Consider the following 19671-nt stretch of genomic DNA (forward strand, 5'->3'; position numbering starts at 1 on the left):
ACACTACACCTTTCAACAGTGACTGACCTATGCAGAATTACACCAATGCCTTTTTGATTATATCTATTTATTTATTCAAGGTGCCATCGGAAAAGGGGATCCCACCAACTTCGGGCAGAGGTATGAACTATTATATATTTATACCATATATTTAACTCTATATCTAGCGTGAGAATAAAAATAAAAAAATAAAGGGGTAAAGCATTGGTCCACTTTCCGGCTGATTTCCATCAGGTTTACTGCATTCAAATATGAGGATTGGGCTTCCTTTCACTCTTCTGCTTTATTGCACCACAGGCCAAGATCAGCGGCTAAATGACTCGACAAACATGAAATACTATCATTGTAACATGAGGGTGTCTAAAGACAAGAACGTGTGTGGTAATGGTAGGCGTCGCTAGCTTCCAACGGCACCCACGTTGATCATAACGTTGTGTTGTCATGGTTGTAAACGGGCGCCGATGCGTTGTAAGGTCCCTCGTACGCGTGCCGTGATTGGACGCCCAACTGTAAAACAAATAGAGTAGAGTCAGTACGGTCCTTCGCAGGAGGCAATCACCGAATGACGCTTTCTCTATAGCTCCTCAAAACACTTTAATAAACTGACTGGCATATTTCTGGCAAGACTTCTCCCATGTTCCGCGCCGCATACCGCATTCCTAGTTATTTAGAACTGCGTTCTTTTGTCGCTAGATAGGCTCATCGATATGTTACTCCTAGCTAGCTAAGCAAGTGGTGCGGCTGTTTAAGCTGTAGAGTATAGAAGTGTAACGTGGGGTAAAACGCATCTGGAGCCGTCACTACGGCCATCATTACCTTGTTAGCGTTTGTTCGTCTTCCTTATTGGCGTGCGTCTTTCATAGAACATGCGTATGCCATAGTCCAACGCTTACACGTTTTTTTTTTTTTTTTTTTTGTTTTTTACTGCCATTCCGAGTAGTAGTGAGCTGTATCGGGAACACACGTCGCATGCGACATATCATCCTCATGTTATTAATAATTAGTTTAGTGCCGTATAGTAACTTTAGTCGTAATGGAAACTCCGCAACTTTTGATGCACGTTGTCTTGTCGGCTAGATTCGATGTAATAATTGGGGTTCTACGTCTCTGATAAACCATGGTCATTATTGTCTGATTGAGGGCTATTATTCTATTTTGCCTATGTGAGGAATCGTTAACGTCCGTTACAATTCTATGACCAAAGCGATGTATTTAACGTCCTTCGGTGACGAGGAGGAGCCGGATTTATAAGCTAACAAGGCAAAATTGCGAATGAAATGTAACGCCACCGAAAAAGCTTAATGGAGTCCACGTAACGCACCAACGTAGTACGTTGAAACAGCTCTGGGAAGAGGATTTTTTTTCTGGGAACCGCACCATTAAATTGACCGCCTACCAAGGTTTGCTCTCGGAAAGCCATCTTAGCGGACAGTGCTCTACATTTGATAGGTGGCATTCGAACTAACATCGAAATAGTAGAACCAGGTTGCCGCAGCACTGCAAAGAGCAGAACCAGCAGCTGTCGTCTTCATCGGTTGACACAACATGCAATCAACTCAACAGATTCTCCGCACCATGCCTTTGCTAATTTGTGTTTCGAAAGCATTGCGAGCACTCGGAAAGTACGAGCTACTACGCCCCTGCCTACATGAACTTGTGATTTACACGCTTCAGTGGTAACCCAGAATGTGTTTTCTGCGGGAAGTATTGTGAGACAATTGAATGAACCTGGCAAATCAGAAGCGACATCTTGTGACGCGACAATAAACAATTAAATAAATTATACGGAAGCAATTAAATAATCATGTAGAAATAGTAAAAATTTGCTACATGTGCGCGCCGCTGGTATGTGGTTCGCCTCACCAACTCCGACACAGTTGCCACAATATAGTAGGTGCCTTCAGGTCGTGCTGGCACAATCAGGAATTCCCTCGAATAACATAAATTGAGAACAACTGCACTGAAGCAATAGCCTAATGTCAGGAGTCACCGATACCTTGTATATACAGGGTGGTCCACCAACCATGACAAAAATTCATAGTAAAAAACAGAGGCCCTGGCGAGACATGCAGTCATGGGATTTTTTTCTGCCAATAACATTCGCCACATACTGGAAACATTTTTATTTCATTTCAATTGACGGAAAGTTAATTTCTTGAATTGGAGTCTGAAATTTCTCAAGGCAACCAAACGTTTTCTTTGCGGAAATGGGTTCCCCGTGGTCATTTCACTCAGTATAGCACATAACCCAACTCTTAATGCAATGGCAATTGCCGAAATAAATTCGCCGAAAATGAGCCCTTGGCTCCGCCTCTTTTTTGACGGCTCGTAGTTTGAGCGCAAACCTACGAAGAAAGGAGGTTGCATTGACACGCCAGTCGAGGGGGGAAAGGGTTAGAAAAAGAAAACTTAATTTTCTGTCAATTGACATGAAATAAAAATGTTACCAATATGTGGCAAAAGTTATTGGCAGAAAAAAACCCTTTGACCGCATGTCTCTCCGGGGCCTACGCTTTCTACTATGAAGTTCTATCATGGTTGGTGGACTACCCTGTATAATGTATATAATGTACTTCTAGTGTGTCCTGAAGAAGAAGAACAGTATCTGCTTGAGGTATTGGTAGGTCCTGATCAGGGAGTTTTGCTTTTGTCTAGATTCACCAGATTGCTGGATCTTCCACTTGTCAAAGTAACACGCTAGTCTTTGAAATTATTTCATTTTCAGGAAATATGGTCATGGTTGGAAGGCGTTGGAACACTAAAATTTGATTTCATATTTTGTTTCTTTTTTACAAATATGGTAAAATATAAGTGTGTTTTCTATACACCGTTTTGTTGTGGACGCCGCATTATTGAAAGCGCGGCGGCGTCCCGCCTGCGGAACACGTTGGAAACAGTTTAGCCAGACGCACTAGCCAGAGAGAAGGAATGCACACGGGCCGTGTGCTTCCCCCCTTGTGCACTTTCCTCCTCTCTGGATTGTGCTGGCTGGAAAAGCGCTGGGTGGAGAGGCTGGCTGGAAAACGATATGTAATGTGTCGGATATTCATTATTTATTTATTTGGTATATTTCCATTTTGGTTATTTAATTCCTCAAATAGCTGCTCAGGCACATGCCTTCTCTCCATTAAATCTAGAGGGCCGCCCGATAACTAAAACTTTCAGCACCTACCTCTTTGCTTGTGTCATCGAGTAGGCCTTGCTTCTTTTTCATCCTGCGCATAAAATGCAAGCAACAATCAGCACTGGGGTTATGTTTCTGATTTCGATCGATGACTGCATTTTCAGTAAATTTAGCTATGCCCAGGGTAGACATGCCACGATATGCGATCGTACGAATCCGCAAACACATGACACAACATTAACTCTCAGCAGTTCACATGCAAACTAATGAGATAGCCTAACGGGGCCGATCATCGTGTAGCTCCGTCTCCTGCTGTATAGGGCCATGTGACAGCACGCGACACTGCCATCACAACATGACTGTACTGTACTTTTTTTTTACGGTGAGGTTATCTAACGTGCACTGTAACAATGCAAAAAGCAAACGATTTCTCAACACATTAAGGTAATCGGATTTCTGAAAGAGTTCTCATGAAGAAAGAGCCGTATACTTTGCCATCAAAAATGACCCAGTAGAGCTAGCGCATTTTACTGGGAGCCCAGACTGATGATACGAATAAGGAGAGTAACTGCGGCAAAAAAAAAAAAAATCACATCCAGCTAAAGTTTCCTGTAGTGTGTCAATCTACCAGCATCACAGAACCGCATGAGACATGCGCGCGTTACCTGCGTTACTCCACTTCACACCCTTTGGTGTGCCTCTTTCTCAACTGGTTAAAATCAAACTCGCATTTGGTCCCTGCAGCTTTGGCGCAATCGGCGACGGTGTAAGGATGTCCGCTTACTGGGAGTCAGCGATGGGGATGTGACACAGCTGCACGTGCATTACGTTCCCTGTCTAGTCGCTTCTATTTGTTTGCAACCAGTACTCTAAAGTAGTGTTTCCCAAAGTGTGGTCCGCGGACCCCTGGGGGTCCGCGAGAGTGTCTGTGGGGGTCCGCGACCGTCTCTCACATTTCAGTGAGGATTTTCGTCCCCACAAACACGCGCTCGTACATGCTGCCCGATTTCTAAACACCCAGAACTTCCAGAATTGCTACAAGCATGCTTCAACGGCTAGCTTCTAATTTGTGATAGAAAAGTCCTGCAATGCACGTTTGTCCGCGTCATACACATACAAATAAGAAACCAAGTCCGGAATCGTTTCTGAAGCTGTATCGAAAGCACGCAGCAGCTGACGAGGTTGCTGGTTATGCACTGGCTAGCATGGGAAATACAGTGCGTCAAATCGTTTTGCATAGGGCAGTGTACCGCCTCAGCGGCGGTGAATCGCCCACCCCATCCCCATCCAATGTATGTGTGTGTGTGTGTGTGTGTGCGCGCTTCGAGTTCGAACTGACTGAGAGTGTTCCTGTGTTTAGCGCATTTTATATTGAGCAAGCGCACCGTTGCAAGCGGTTAATCGGTGTCTTCTGCGCCACCAAGCTCGAACTACACACAAATGTAATTTCGTTCCTTGTTATACCCTGTCGCGCATATTAAACGCAGTCTGCAACGCAGTGTACACAGCGCGTATCCCGGTATATTTGTGTGTGTGTGTGTGGGGGGGGGGGGCGTGAATTGGTTCTCATCGCTTCCGGGGGTCCGTCACCGCAAAAAGTTTGGGAAACGCTGCTCTAAAACACATTGTTAACGACACTTGTGATTAAAATGGTGGATTACCTGGATATAACGCTAGCAGACACGATGAGGGCCAGGAGCAGAAGAACGGCCATTACGACGCCCACGATAACAACGTTAAGCTTTGCACCTGAAACAGATCAAAATTAATTTTACATTGTGTTGGAATCAGAGGAATCGCGGCTATGACACTTTATATAAAACATTCTAAGGCGTGTACGCGTCTATTGGACGGTAGTGTAGCATACCAACTATCCTAAGAATGAAACATTGAAATATCGGCCCAAAGAGAGGGTATGCAAAAGTGTAGCATGTGTCGTTGTGCTTCGGTAGCTTTCGTCCGTACGCCGGGGTGGATATATTGGTTAGAAGACGAAAGAAAAGGTCAGCCAAACGATGTGTCGATGCCTCGTATGCTGGGCTATTCGCTTATGCATAAATATTCGAACTAGACAAAAATCTTTAATTTTCCACAATGATAGTGCTATCTTTGCTGGTTCATAGCAAACGCTTGCAGGCACTCTTGTGCCTTACGCGCGACTTCTTATTACAGTTGCTATAGGCCTGAGAGCAATATTCAAAGTTTGAGTCAACTGAGTCAAGCATGAGTGTTCATGGTTTGGGTAACATTACGTAACGTTTAGTGCTCTGGAATGCCACCAATCAACTTGAAATATGGCAGTACGCTTGCTTTACAGCGTGACTAACCAGAATTATGTCAGGTGTTTCACTCGTGGACTTTTAGGCAAATTGCTAGTTATGGTGTATACTTAAATAGCTTATCCTGACGTGGCTGATTATACGTGCTGGTCACACTGCTCTGCTACAGTTTCAAATACTGAGCGCCTTGGTCATGCAAACCACATATCCTGACTTGAAGTAAATAAACGCGCTTAGCTTAAGCAAAACGAAAAATCAAATTCAAGCATGAATGCAATTAACTCTGTTAATGGTTTATGGCTACTGAGACTTCACTTTATGAAGGCCATGACCAGGGATGATCGTATGTATACTTAAGAAGCAGCTAGCACTGTGGGCATCATCAGCTGAAATCGTTTCCTTTTTGCCAAATAAAATAAAAAGTGATGACCTATAATGATCCGTTTACCTCATAACTGAAATACTGAAAGAGCTGCGGCGAAGCCACATATGGGGGGGGAGGGGGACTTAAAATATCAAACCGATTGTCAAATCATGTACTACTGCAGCTTAACTTGGAATACCACGGCATTCGAATATCTGCGCCCTAATTTTCGCAGCACCCTAATCTGTGGTGCGATTTCCGAGCGGACTGCCTGCCGGCGGCATGTTGCTCGAGGGGTATGGAGTGGGGGGAGGGTTCAGAAAAAACGTAAACCTGTTCTTTTGCAGTGAGGCAGGGGAAGCTGACTCACATGCCAACTACATTTCACAAGCAGTGGGAGTGTAGCAGTCGCAGATGTGCCGCTTTGAGGTTTCTTATTGTGTAATAAACGTCCCTTGTTCTGTATGTGCTTTATGTAGCACATACAGATACATACATGTATCTGTATGTCTTTAGAGTAGAATTGTCTAAGTAAATCAAATCAAATCAAATCATATTCTACCTGTAGAACCCAATAAAAACCTACGAGTGCCCACAGGACTGCCACAGAACAGCCACCTACACCCATCAAATTATCCTAAATGTGTCCTCTGTTCGTCGGCTAGGATGTCCTGTTGCCGGTTCGGGAGGTAACGTGAAACAAACTATGTTAGTACGATTTGCACTCGTGGGAAGTTTCTCGACGTCCTGAGGACGTCTCGTTATCTGAGGTCGTTACTCCATGGAACATCCTGAGGTTGCATGTGGATGACTGGATATAATGAGTCAAACACATATTCTTGCCAAGGAAAGCAACTCATTTACTTTCATCGCTCCTACAGATGTACTGTTCATGTAATACAGTACCCCGATGGTTGGACTGCGGATCGGAGGGGTTCAGGTAAATGAGACATGATTGTATATGCCGATATATTGTCAGTTGATCAGTAGTTTACCCAGCACTGCAAGCTCGTAAGGGGGGGGGGGGGGGTTGAAAAACAATTTGTTGTGCAGTTATATTGTAGCAGCAGTACACAGGAAAAAGTTTGGGGTTGTTGCAACATTTGGGTGATGTTGGGGGTTCTGGATAAACCATTGTAATCGATAATGTCGGTACAGTTCCCTCTGCAGCTTGACAAGGACGCGAAATACTTAGTCCCTCCTTGGTCTCCTATCTCCCTATTTCCACATCTGTGCACCGCTCATAGCCACGGTTGCTGCGCGGCGCTAACATGGGATCAAAAAGAAACGAGCAATCTAACAAACTTGTCTTCGTGTGTTTCTCTAGAGGAGCAGTCGGTTCCGGCATGGAGCTATGGACCTGTCTTTCTCTGTTTCTAAAGTGTAATGTGTACTGTAATTTTTTCAACGTTTGATTCCTTTGGCGCATGTACTGAAATGTTCAATTTATGTGTCACATATGTTGTGTTGATACAGTCATGTTCCCCAAAGAAGTTACTCAGCGCATGCTGCTGGATCACATGTAGCACGGATATGGACGGCGTACAAGCGGCGCGCATTACCTCTCAGTTCCAGGTTGTCTTCCTCGCATTTAAGTCCTTTGAATTTTGCGGGACACCTGCGAAAGAGAATATTGGACGTTATTAATATGTCACATATCCGTACACCCTTTTTGGTTTGTGAAGTATCTCCTTCCTGGTTTACGGAACGCCGTGAAATTCTGTAGACCACGGCATTCAAACAAAGTTGGTAGGGCAAGCAACGAGCGATAAGTTTCAAAAATAATTGCAAGAAAACGTATTCAGAAATACGCATGCGAAACGCACGTATGTTTGATTGAATAGGAAGTTCGTCTGGTAGACTCGGAGAACAAGGAGCATTAAAAACAGGGACAAAAACACAAGAAGACACACAAACAGAGGCTCCACATCAACAAGTTTTTACTGTACAGCACAAGCACATTTATAACCAATGGTAGGAAGGGGAAAGGAGCATAAACGGGACACATGTGGGACACACTTCATCAATGTTGTCGTTGTGAATTGCGCAAACATTACAACAAACTGTACAGCTACAGCATTTCACTTTTCTTATTCAGAAAATGAGGTTTAAGAAATCACTGCCTCGTGTCATTCGTTCTATGTGTCAACACTGTAGTAGTTACTAGCAGTAGAGTGTTTTGTCAAGTGTTATCAAGACAGAACTAACGAAAATTACTCACAAGCAGAGGAAGTTGACATCTGGGTGTGGCTTACAGGTGCCGCCATTTTTGCATGGATTGTTCGAACATGGATCTGAAATGGGAAAGCATTATATAGAGAGTGTCATTTTTCATTCGTTGCATATTTTAATAAAAATATGTGAGAGCAGAATAAGTGCCGGTTTTGCAGGTCGGTCAGGCGGACATTCAGTCGGAGGGAGTATGCAACAACTAGATGACTAATTACGTAAAATTCGTTAATCAACAGCGCGAGGTTTCGGTGTAGTCTCGTTTGCATAGTAAACTTTCGTTATTAATGTATTAATTAACTTAACTTCTTTTATCGCTTAAGGATGTTTTAAAAACAGAGTGACTTAGATTATTGACTGGATCCAATTCTACTATCTCACATTTTCCGAATACCCTCTAATTATAACGTTAACTAACTGATTTTAGATCATTATTGATCTAGTAGTTACACACTCTATCCCACAGAATGTCCTCCAAAAGGCTGTAAATCGGCCTCCAACATCGGCGTATGCACTGCTGTCATAACTTTCTTATTAAACACCTGTAAGGAATAGAAAAGAACAACCTGCACATTCGATCGATGCAGGACGTGTATCTCAAGTGCAACACAGTTCATGACTCTTCATTAGACAATGTTGGTGCGTGTTAATGTGAAGAATAACTTGCAGGAGGTGTGATTCATCTGGGTACCCTTAGGTCCGTTCGGTATTACACAGGGAAGTGGATCAGGAACGCAGGTAAATAAATATTAAAAATTAATGGGAAATAATAGGATATAGAAGTGCGACATAATGTTCAGCACTTATCGCATAACTTACGTACAGAAAAGTCCACCTAAAAGTCTTTGAACTTTTTCTTCTTTTCTTTTTTTTTTCTTTCTTTTTTACAACTGAGATGAAGAAATTGGGCAGGTGGTTCCACTCGACCGATCTTCGAAGTAGAAACGAATAATGAAGTGGCATTGATGAACACAAATGAACTTCTGCATTCTATCGACGATCAGTACGAGGCGAGATCTATGAACGCTCGTGATTAATGATGACAGAGCAGACTTTTAGGTACCAAGAGGGGGGAGGGGGTGTTCTTGACCGCATAGCACGCTGTATCGGCCAATCAGTATCCCAGGTGATATCGCTCTGTCTCCTTATTAGCTGAGAAAGGGGGCCCACACCCTATTATGTATCAACTTGCCTTCCAATCGGAAGATAAAACGGAAGGAAATAGCGCTACACTTCTTGGACCATTTCATCGATGCAGTTTGTTGCCATTCATACCAAACATGTCCCGTGATAGAACAGCTTTGAATGAATTTAACACTGCCTTTTGGGCCTGTTGGTACATCATCGATCTGGTTAAAAGCGCTAAGGCTAGCTTTCAAGGAACCTGCTTTTATCACTCCACATAACATGACACAATAAAGACATGGTTTTATTCTGCATATTTCTCTGCTGTAGGCTTTTCACCATGAGGTGTCGCTCACCGATGCAGTCGTTGCCCTGCTGCACGAATCCCTTCTTGCAAACGCACTGTCCGTCTACGCATGCTCTGCTGTGCCCTGGGCAAGTGTTGCTGTTGCACGTCTCCGCTGCAACAAATCAATGAGTGGAGCAATTAAACGTACGTGCTCCAAGGCACAATTTTCAAGAGAGAAAGATGCAAATTGATGGTTTGCATCGTTTGCAGACAAGCATCATGAGTGACAAATAGGCGGTCTCTCCCTGCAGGGATTTTCCCAGTTTCCCCGACAACCAGCCAACCCCCCCCCCCCCCAACGAGAGAGAGAGAGAAAAAAAAAGACTCCCCCCAACAACAACTACATGAATGATGATGGGATGAGGTGATTCACCGCAACAAGACTTCCCCCAAAAGACCCAACACCATCCGAAAATAGCTGCCAAAAAAGGCAAAACCGTCGACAATCAGCAGACATTGGTATTGCACACACCATACGGAGTTCCAAAAACCCCGTGAGAAGAAATTTCTGTTGCGGAGGCGTAATAACCCCCATAGGGGAGTTAAGGAATATGCACTGAAATTTCAGCACAGGAGGACGGCGGTTTCCCTGGGAACTTGCCACTCGAATGGTGGTATCTGTGATCGCGTTTGATCATGCGATCTTGGATGTTATTGAATGATTAAATTATGGCGTTATAAAATTAGATTACATTAAATGATTGAATGACATTAGAAATGGCGTGTGTCATATGTGCCGAACTCGCGCTAATCTCTGCTGCAGAAAATTATTATAAAAGTCATTTAATTTCTCTATGGGCGACTTCTGTCAGAGCGTAAGGCGAAAAGTGATGCAGAGAATTTGACAACGCGTATGAAAATCTAAAGACAGCGGCGTAAAGGCCCGTACCCCCTGTGGGTCCGCGGCTCTCCAGATACCGGCGCTGACGACGCTGTCAATGTGCTGAAGACTACACGGGAGGCTGGAGAAAATCAAAAGCGTGACGCAGTCTCCGTCGACTACCTGACTAGCCGCGATGCGCGGCATGCCGCTCAAAATCGTGCATTGCGCGGTCGAGGGAAAGCGGAACGCGGAGAGGGCTTCTCCCGCAGTGCGGCAAATATTTTCACCCCCGCAAAAGCCTTAAGCATGAACCGCATGGCCCGCATGGCCCGAAAAACATCCGCATTCTTACCGAACCGAAAGCGGGACCGAACTATTTTCAACGATTGGAGCTTCGGGCCCGATTCGGGCACGATCTGGCAGAGCCAGATATATCCGCCGGGATCGGAAGTGTCGCCAGTCGAAAAACTCGGAGGCAGCCAATGACAGGTTAGCCGGAAGGGGAACCATAGCAACAATGACGCGGCAAACTGGTTGACTGCTGCCTTGCTTGTGACTTCTCCTTCCGTGAACACAGGGATTATTTCATTGGGATGGAAGGCTGAAAGGAGATATTCCCCAAGGTCAGAAGCCTTCGGCCGAACTTCGGCTTCCAGTTCCGTAGGGTGCGGTGATGCGCCGAACAAAGTTCGCTCCCGGTTTCGGTTCGCGCAGAATTCGGTTAGTTTTTCGTGCCATGCGGTTCAGCCTTTATGCCGCCCGCATTTGCCGCATGTGGGCACGCGACCTAAGTCAGAGAGGTATTCGAACGTGTAGCAATTCTGCTCGTCATCCGCCGGGATCGGAAGTGTCACCAGTCAAAAAACTTGGAGGCAACCAATGACAGGTTAGCCGGAAGGGGAACCATAGCAACAATGACAGGACAAACTGGTTGACTGCTGCACTGATTGCGACTTCTCCTTCCGTGAATACAGGGATTATTTCATTGAGCTGGAAGGCTGAAAGGAGATGTTCCCCAAGGGCACAAGCCTTCGGCCGAACTTCGGCTTCCAGTTCCGTAGGTTGTGCGGTAATGCGCCGAACAAAGTTCGCTCCCGGTTTCGGTTCGCGCAGAATTCGGTTAGTTTTTCGTGCCATGCCGTTCAGCCTTTATGCCGCCCGCATTTGCCGCATGTGGGCATGCGACCTACGTCAGAGAGGTGTTCGAACGTGTAGCAATTCTGCTCGTCATCCGAAGAGAGGCCGCCGGGCTCAGCAATCATCGTTAGGGGCTTCGCCACATTGTGGGTGCGAACACGGCCGTAGCGGTTCGGCATCTTTTGTGGCTGCTGATTATGATTTCCGAAATATGAGGTGCAGGAGAGCATGATATTGGGGGAGAATTGATCTGCCCCGGTTGTCGTAGCGGGTGCAAGGGCTAGGTATTTATTTTCACGGCTGATTAAGACATCGAACGGTTGAAGGTGTAGAGGCGGGAAATCCCAAAAAACCTAACACGTATTTCACGTACCAATGAAAGTAAAAATATCTATTTCGGCATGTTTCATTAGTTTGTGCGTTACTCTGTGTATGTGTGTGAGTGTGTGCCTTGCGACGCATTTTCCGCGCAGAGTGCCGGGTGGAGTATCGGAAAAAACGAATACAAACTGACGAGGGAGATGTACTTGAGGTCGAAAGATTGTCCAGATTATGCTCGGCCGTTGTGTGGGTGCCCCTTTAGTTCTCTTTCCACAGAAAGAACTGTTTTTTTTTTTTTTTTTTCAGAAGATAAGGTTGTGCGTATGGAGGGAACACTGGGAACCGATGTCCACTTATAGAACGGTCACACGATACTATTTCTGGTCAGGAAACTCCGGGGAAAAGTTCGCGTGGGACACTTCGATGACACGTGGCGGCGCATCGATCGTACGAGGGAGATTTTGTCGTCTGCCAGTACCTGCACGTACTGCTTGCATACTCTTTCTGTGGGTGTTTGGATGTGGTGGTCTTCTTTTCTTATGCTTCTGAGTTTTGCGTACATAACCAGAGGGTCTTTCTGAAATATTCTTGACGGCTATTTCAATCTTTGCACTCTGTGGGTGTGCAAAAATAATCTACACACAGGAGGGAGACTTCGCCTGACCCGAGCGAGGAGCATTTCGTGATAATTTTTCTTTTTCTTGCAAGGGGACTCTTATCTTCACAAGAAAGCGATGAATGTGTTGTTTCGTTCTTCCTTCTTTTTTTTTTTTTTTTTTTTTTTCAGAACAGTCACTTGCACCGCGGTGACTATGCGTACAGTAATAAACAGAAAACGTTCGTTAACCGGTTCTATGTGAGATATACATCACTGAACGTGAATTGTAGCTTGTAGCATATACTCAAACCGTCAGAAACGTACAATTTTCGAAGGATAAATCTTTCAACGCGATGTGAATGCAATAACTTGTCTTACAGCAGAACTTGCGGGTAAGATGTGGTACCAAATCGGCTTTGCAAACGGGTACCTCTCAAACCCTATTCTGCGTAAGCGAACCGTTTCTTTTTCTGTTTTTTTGTTTTTGTTTTCTGCTGCTCAGCCGAAATAACCTGAATAAGTTACTGCTTTGCGATACAGTTCGGGTGGAATGCTCGTTTGAAACAGCCAATCCTCTGATGTTTCTCTTGCGAGCCATATGGGGCATCCTTTGTGCTAATCCCCTCACAGCATTTTGAACACATTTCTTCAAGCCAAATCAAGCGCATTCGTTTGAGAACCTTTAGAATTCACGAGGCGAAACAAACAGGAACGAGGATTCCGTGTGAGCCAAAGATTGTCTTTCAGTGTACGAAGCGTTCCAGCTTTACCTGACCGAAAACTGTCTGCCCGCACTCCCTGTGCGCGAGTGGCGCTTGTGTCGTGTAAAGCGTGCAGAGTCTGAAACACTTGCGCTACGGGGCACCTACACAACGAAACCAGCCTCTCTTATTCATCCGTTCGCTGTCTCTGTCCATACATTAATGAGTCTTGTGCACGTGACGTCACGCGCAGCCTTTGGGCGCCTTGGCGTCACGTGATAAGGGAGAACATGTGTCACAGGCGTCTTACTGCGGGCCGAATGACGCAGCGGCGTGTGTTTTCCTTTTCTTGTTTTTATTATCTGTTTCATTATTATTTTCTTATTTTTGTTTGTTCTCTCTCGTAATCGCACGCATACCGCAACAACTCACGGTATGCCCTCCTACTGTGACTCCGATGCGGTAAAATGTTTTCCAATGTCACGTGACCAAACATGACGTCACTGCACAAGCCTCAATGAGGCTTGTGGAGTGACGTCATGTTTGGTCACGTTTGAAGGTTTCAATTCAGTGTATCTCCACATTTTTTTCTTTCGTGTTCCTTCTTTTATGTTATTTTTGCGCTCCATTCCATGTTCCATTTCATGTTGTACATATGTTGTGTGAAGAAGTGCAGACTCTGCATAAAAGCCTGTGCCACATAAAGTCCCATATGTTTCATTCCCGGTGATTTTTTTATATTTTTTATACACCGGGGGCGGAACTTAAGTACTATCGGACCCAGCGTCCGGATACCCTCCGACAGAGGGCGCGCTGGGCATCCGACGAAGGGGGGCGTGACAGAAATAAAAGCGGGGGGCTCGTTATCACGGAGAGCCTTTTTTGGTTTGGGATTGCATGCTGCCGGGAGGCTTTGGTCGGAAGGACAATAAATCTGATATATCTGTTTGAATTTATGTGTGTGCTGCTTGTTCCTTCGCGCGCGGAACGGACGGGCTGACGCCCCGAGGTTGTGGGAACGTAGGTTTGCACAACTGGCGCCCAACGTTTGGGGTTCGAGCTCGACTGTTCCGTGGCGAGGAATACGCGGCACTGTTTGTAGTTTGTGCGTAGTTAGTAGTTGCTAGAGTTTATTGCTGTTAGTTTTTTTGTGTGTGTTCTTGCGTGTGTTTTTTGTTTGTTTTGTTTTGAGTTTTTCAGCTCCCACCCGGTAGACAAGTCCTTGGAGCTGATGGCTGACAAGGCGAAGGTGCCCACGCCGCAGTCAGACGCCATTGCAACGGCAGAACTCCTGTCACGCATGACGGAGTTGTGCTCGTTGGTGGTCCAACGCCTGGATGCCGGGTCGGTTTTGCCGCCGCAGGCACAAGCGCCTCTACGACTCAACTTACCGTTGCCTACCTTCTAAGGTTACACCGATAAGAAGTCTGTCGCCGATTTCCTGGATGACCTCACCGCCTATCAGGCGGGTATGGGAATTTCGGACGAAATCCTAATCCAACGCATCCTGCAGGTTGCTTTGGTCCGAGACGCCGCCCGCTGGCTTCGGTTGCAATCGGAGTTTACGTCTTTTCAGGACTTCCAGGAGCGGTTCAAAAACGAATTTCTTCCCCCGGATTACGAATACAGCGTCCTAGAGGAATTGCATAAGCGTACTCAACATCCCGAGGAAAGCTTATCTGAATTCGTTCGGGCATTGCAGGATCTGTACAGCAGAGCGGATCCCACTGCTACGGAAGAGCAGCGCGTCGCACGGGCTATCCGTCAGTGCCACCCACGCTTCCGGCCCTACTTAAGAGCCCATCGCTTTAAAACCCTTGAGGCGTTGGCCCAGGAGGCTCGTTCAATACAAGGTGATCTCCTGGCAGAGCTCGAATACCGGCCCCTTCCGCTAGCTAGCGTTGGAACCGCGCTGCGCGTGGTCGGGAGGAGCCGTCTCGGTCGAACGCCTGCATGCAACAGGTTTGGGTGACAGCCCCTGTAATTCATACAATGCGGAGTCATCCCACCGAGCCCTAGATCCGTTCCTCTATGACCAGAGGACGATCCCCGCAGGAACGAGCCTTGACAGACCTGTCCCGCCCCGAGGTCGCGGTCAACCTGGCCTTTCAGCTAGCGAAACCCCACGGCAGCAGGAGCGGCATCATCCTGCGCCCCCGCAGCCACGAGCGCCGAACGGCTGCTGGAATTGGGGCAGCCCTGACCATTTTCGTCGGGAATGCCCGCGACAAAGACCAAACACCCGTAATGTGCCATCGGGAAACTGTCGTAGCCGGCGTCCATGAATGCTCGCTCAACGACGTCGGCAAGTTGCGAAGAAAGCGAGTCGGTTGCGATAGTCGGTTACTATCCGTGGCCTTGATCAGTCAAAAACTAGCTTTGCAAGCGGTAAGATAACGCAAAGAGATGCTTTGGCTCCTCTTGCTTTTTCTGTCCGAGATTACATCGAGGATAAGGAACCAAACATCGCCGTTCGAATTTTCGGTAAATATTACATCGCCCTTATCGACACGGGAGCTACGCTTTCCCTTATCGGGGACAGTGTTTACGAACATTGCATATCACGGCGTGTGGAATTGCAATCCACAGGTGTCACTCTTCGTCTTGCTTCCAATGACGCCGTTCCAGCACATGCTGCAGTTGTGCTCTGGATACGTTCGGATGGGAGACGACGAAAGCAGCGCTTCGTGCACATTCCTGGCCTAGCAGTTCCTGTTATTCTGGGCAGAGACTTCATCATCCGGCAGAAGTTGGTGCTAGACCTGCCCAATGGAGGATACGTGTACAGTGCTGGACAAAAGTTTACGGACGCGCGAGCGGCGTATTTTCTCTTGGCAGAGACACCCTAGCGGCGAGCGGAAGCAGGCGAGTCCACTCGTTCACAGGGATGGAACAGTGCGCTTGTGGCGACCCACCGTGGTAGTAGTGGTAACTTTGCTTTTGAGTGTAACGAACGCCAAAATGGTTTCGTTTTCGGTCTACTGCACCGAACACGATTGTCTCTCCGCTATCGGAGATATAACACGGCGCTACGAAGAATTGAGGTGACAACGAGCTGCAGTGCCTAGCTTTTTCTTTTTTTCTTAGACAAAATCAGAAGAAAAGAGCGTGTACCCTTGAACACACACATAAATAAAAAAGAGGCGGGGGATAGGATACTCTTTCAATACTTTGTCGGCCCCCCTTTCGCAGCAATAACTGAGGCCACGCGCACAGGAAGGGAAGAGTGTGGCCGACGGACAAGGTCCACGTCTTCACGTAGCAAGGACTTCTATAAATTCCCAGAGTGCGTCCTTGCTCCTTGTTGGCGTCCATCTCTTCTCATCCTATTCTTCAGGATGCCCCAGACGTTTTCGATTATGTTTAGGTCCGGGCTCTGCACAGGCCATGTCGGCTGCATTACGTTGAGGTCGTCGAGAAAGCGTTGGACAGTTTTGCTACGGTGGACGGAGCTGCCATCGTGCTGGAAATGGTAGCACCCATCCGAGAACGGCCTATCCAGAGCATAGGGGAGCAGCATCCTCTCGATGACCTGCGTAGGCCATGGAACTGAAGCACCCTTCCAGTCGTACCAAAGGCCCGAGTCCGTTGTATGACAGGGCGCCCCAGACGCTTACCTTGTGCCGCCCACTGGACAACACTCTGTGGACATACTGGGGCGGGTATCTAGCAAAGGTCGTACGACGGACTCGGGCCTTTGGTACGACTGCAAGGTCGCTTCAATTCCATGGCGTACGCAGAGGTCCTCGAGAGGACGCTGCTCCCCTATGCTCTGGACGGGCCGTTCTCGGATGGGTGCTACCATTTAAAGACGATGGCTGCTCCGTCCATCGTAGTAAAACTGTCCAACGCTTTCTCGACGACCTCAGCGTAATGCAGGTGACATGGCCTGCGCAGAGCCCGGACATAAACATAATCGAAAACGTCTGGGGCATCGTGAAGAATAGGATGAGCAAGAGACGGACGCCTACAAGGAGCAAGGACGCACTCTGGGAATTTATAGAAGCAGAGTGGTCCTACGTGAAGACGTGAACCTTGTCCGTCGGCTATACGCTTCCCTTCCTGTGCGCCTCAGTTACTGCTGCGAAAGGGGGGCCGACAAAGTATTGAGACAGTATCGTCTCCCCCGCCTCTTCTTTTGTGTGTGTGTGTTCAAGGGTACACGCTCTTTTCTTCTGTTTTTGTCGAAGAAAAACAGCTAGGCACTGCAGCCCGTTGTCACCTGAATTCATCTTATCGCCCTGTTATCTCTCCGATAGCGGAGAGACGTCCTTCCCGCGATAGCTACTCGCGCTCGGTGCAGTAGACCGAAAACGAAACCATTTTGGCGTGCGTTACACTCAGAAGCAAAGTTATCACTACAACCACGGTGGGTCGCCACAAGCGCACTGTTCCATCCCTCTGAACGAGTGGACTCGCCGGCTTCCGTTCGCCGCTAGGGTGTCTCTTTCCAGAGAAAATACGCCGCTCGCGCGTTCCGTAAACTTTTGTCCAGCACTGTACCACGGCTCGTCGGGATTTTTCCGCTTCGCCGCAGCACGGGACCACTGCACAGCACAGAAAGCTGTGGCAACGTCCGTTGAAACGTCTGGGCTGCCGACTGTCTCGGGGTCATTCCATGGTCCCGAGGAGCAACGCCGTCAGCTTGAACAAGTACTGCGGCAGTTTGACGGAATCTTTACCGAAAAACCGGGTAAGTCGTCTGTGTTACAGCATAGCATAGACACCGGTAACGCTAGACCCTGGCGTTGTAATCCCAGACCATTGAGTGTGCATAAGCGGGCTTTATTAGACGCTGGTCTTGACGAAATGCTCCAAACCGGTGCAGTTCAAAGGTCTCAGAGCCCTTGGGCATTTCCTGTTGTTCTGGCTCCGAAACATGATGGTACGGCTAGGTTATGCGTCGACTACCGTCGACTTAACGCAGTAACTGTAAGGGATTCTTACCCCTTCCCGTCCATTGAGTCAATCTTGTATTCCCTGGGCAATACAACTGTGTTTTCAACGCTAGATTGCAGTAGACAATTTTTGCAAATCCAAGTTGGCCCGGAGGATGTCCCGAAAACCGGCCTTTACATGTCATAGAGGTTTGTTTGAATTTGTACGAATGCCTTTCGGACTGTCCAATTCACCTGCCAGTTTCCAGCGGTTGATGGATACAGTGTTGGGGGATGCGAAGTACAGCTCCCCGCAACCTTAACTTGAACGCCGCTTCGCGTGTCGGAGAAGGAGGAGAGACACCCTAGTGGGATTCAGTTCAACTATTGGGAGAGCGCGTTTCTGACTGTTCCACTCGCATGTAGGGGTGTCCGTTATTGCTCAAACGCCTCGAAGGCAGGCGGGCGTTGCGTTCGGAAGACGCTGTTATCGGGATTTCGATTGTTTGTGCTGCTTATGTGAGATATATGCTCGATGATATCGGTAATCTCGGCGATATTCGAGGCATGGCCGCGTTGACATCTAAGAATGATTGTGTGCATCCGAATGGGTCAGCAATGATGCTGTATCAACTCGAAACGAAATACAAGGTATATCTAAACTGGTAGCGAAAACTAGCGAAAATACCAAATCAGACCCATCGGCAAGGCCACCAGCAAGAGGCGCGAGCGATCCTGGGTGTTGACAGTAGAGGTACGGTTGTAAACAGAAAAACTTTGCAACATGGGCGTCGCTTGTGTGTGTACTAATAGGTTATTCATAATTTCAATGTAGAAAAAACTTTCTGTTGCCCCGCTCGTGCACATATACGAGATCATCTACCACTCCAGTACGTTTCCGTATCCTGCTCCTTGCGCATGTGTCACAGTTGGGTCTGTTTATCCGTGCGTCTCTGTATCCGTACCATGTGTCCGTGCATTGTAATACGGAGTTCGTACAGTCTTTGGGTTAAGCAGGAAGCGACGTTCACATCTCTGTGCTGTAAACCAAGATTAACACGAGTGAACAGATGAATACAATGATCCCATGTTGCTGGGCCCGCGAAAGAAAGGTTTCGTCATGGGACGAGCGGCCATTATGGTGTGAGTGTTAGCAGGAACCAACTGTGTACAACGATGTCGTGTTTTGTTGCGATGGACCTATAACGGCCACTTATTGAATAAATGCAAACGTCTAATCACTAGGTATACGTATAGCTCTAGGTGAGAAATGGGCCTTATGTGAGCCTTCCTAATTTCTGTATGGTCATCACGATGCCTTTCTGTTTGGAGTTGTCAAAATCTGTGATAACCGTATGTATTTGGAATTTATATGATTCATTAAACCTGATATGCTTTATTTTTGTGTTCCCGTCTGGTATTGTTGACTGGGCGCGGAAAAGGGAATACAGAGCAAGTGAAGTGGGCCAATGTAAACGTGCATGGCTAATTATGCACTAATTATTATTCATGCTAGTGACGTCATTTATTTACAATCGTAGTAGTCCGCGCAACGGATGGATGGCGCTGACCGTCTCAATCATGGCGTCATTCTGAAGCCACAGGGGCCTATGGGAGTTGCGCTACCTGTTTAAATATACCTTGCGAAATAAACGAGGATAAAACAACTTTATTTTGTGATTGTGAAGTTTCATCTCCTTCAGTGGCGATGCTCTACACCATTGCTGATGATAACAAGGTGAAA

General features: G+C 46.9%; 1 protein-coding gene across 1 annotated transcript in view; it reads right to left on the bottom strand.

Annotated features, from left to right (window-relative positions):
• Window positions 1–264: 264 nt before the first annotated feature.
• The window catches only part of LOC135385240 (uncharacterized), a 119242-nt gene continuing 99835 nt past the window's right edge, over window positions 265–19671 (bottom strand). The window contains exons 21-26 of the mRNA XM_064614444.1: window positions 9478–9582; window positions 7989–8061; window positions 7330–7385; window positions 4786–4873; window positions 3173–3215; window positions 265–507 (exon numbers count right to left, since the gene is read on the bottom strand). Coding sequence (XP_064470514.1) covers window positions 424–507; window positions 3173–3215; window positions 4786–4873; window positions 7330–7385; window positions 7989–8061; window positions 9478–9582 — 449 coding nt within the window. The 3' untranslated portion in view covers window positions 265–423. The remainder of the gene's footprint in view (window positions 508–3172; window positions 3216–4785; window positions 4874–7329; window positions 7386–7988; window positions 8062–9477; window positions 9583–19671) is intronic.

This window comes from Ornithodoros turicata, chromosome 2, assembly GCF_037126465.1.
Source record: "Ornithodoros turicata isolate Travis chromosome 2, ASM3712646v1, whole genome shotgun sequence".
NCBI classification, from domain to species: domain Eukaryota; kingdom Metazoa; phylum Arthropoda; class Arachnida; order Ixodida; family Argasidae; genus Ornithodoros; species Ornithodoros turicata.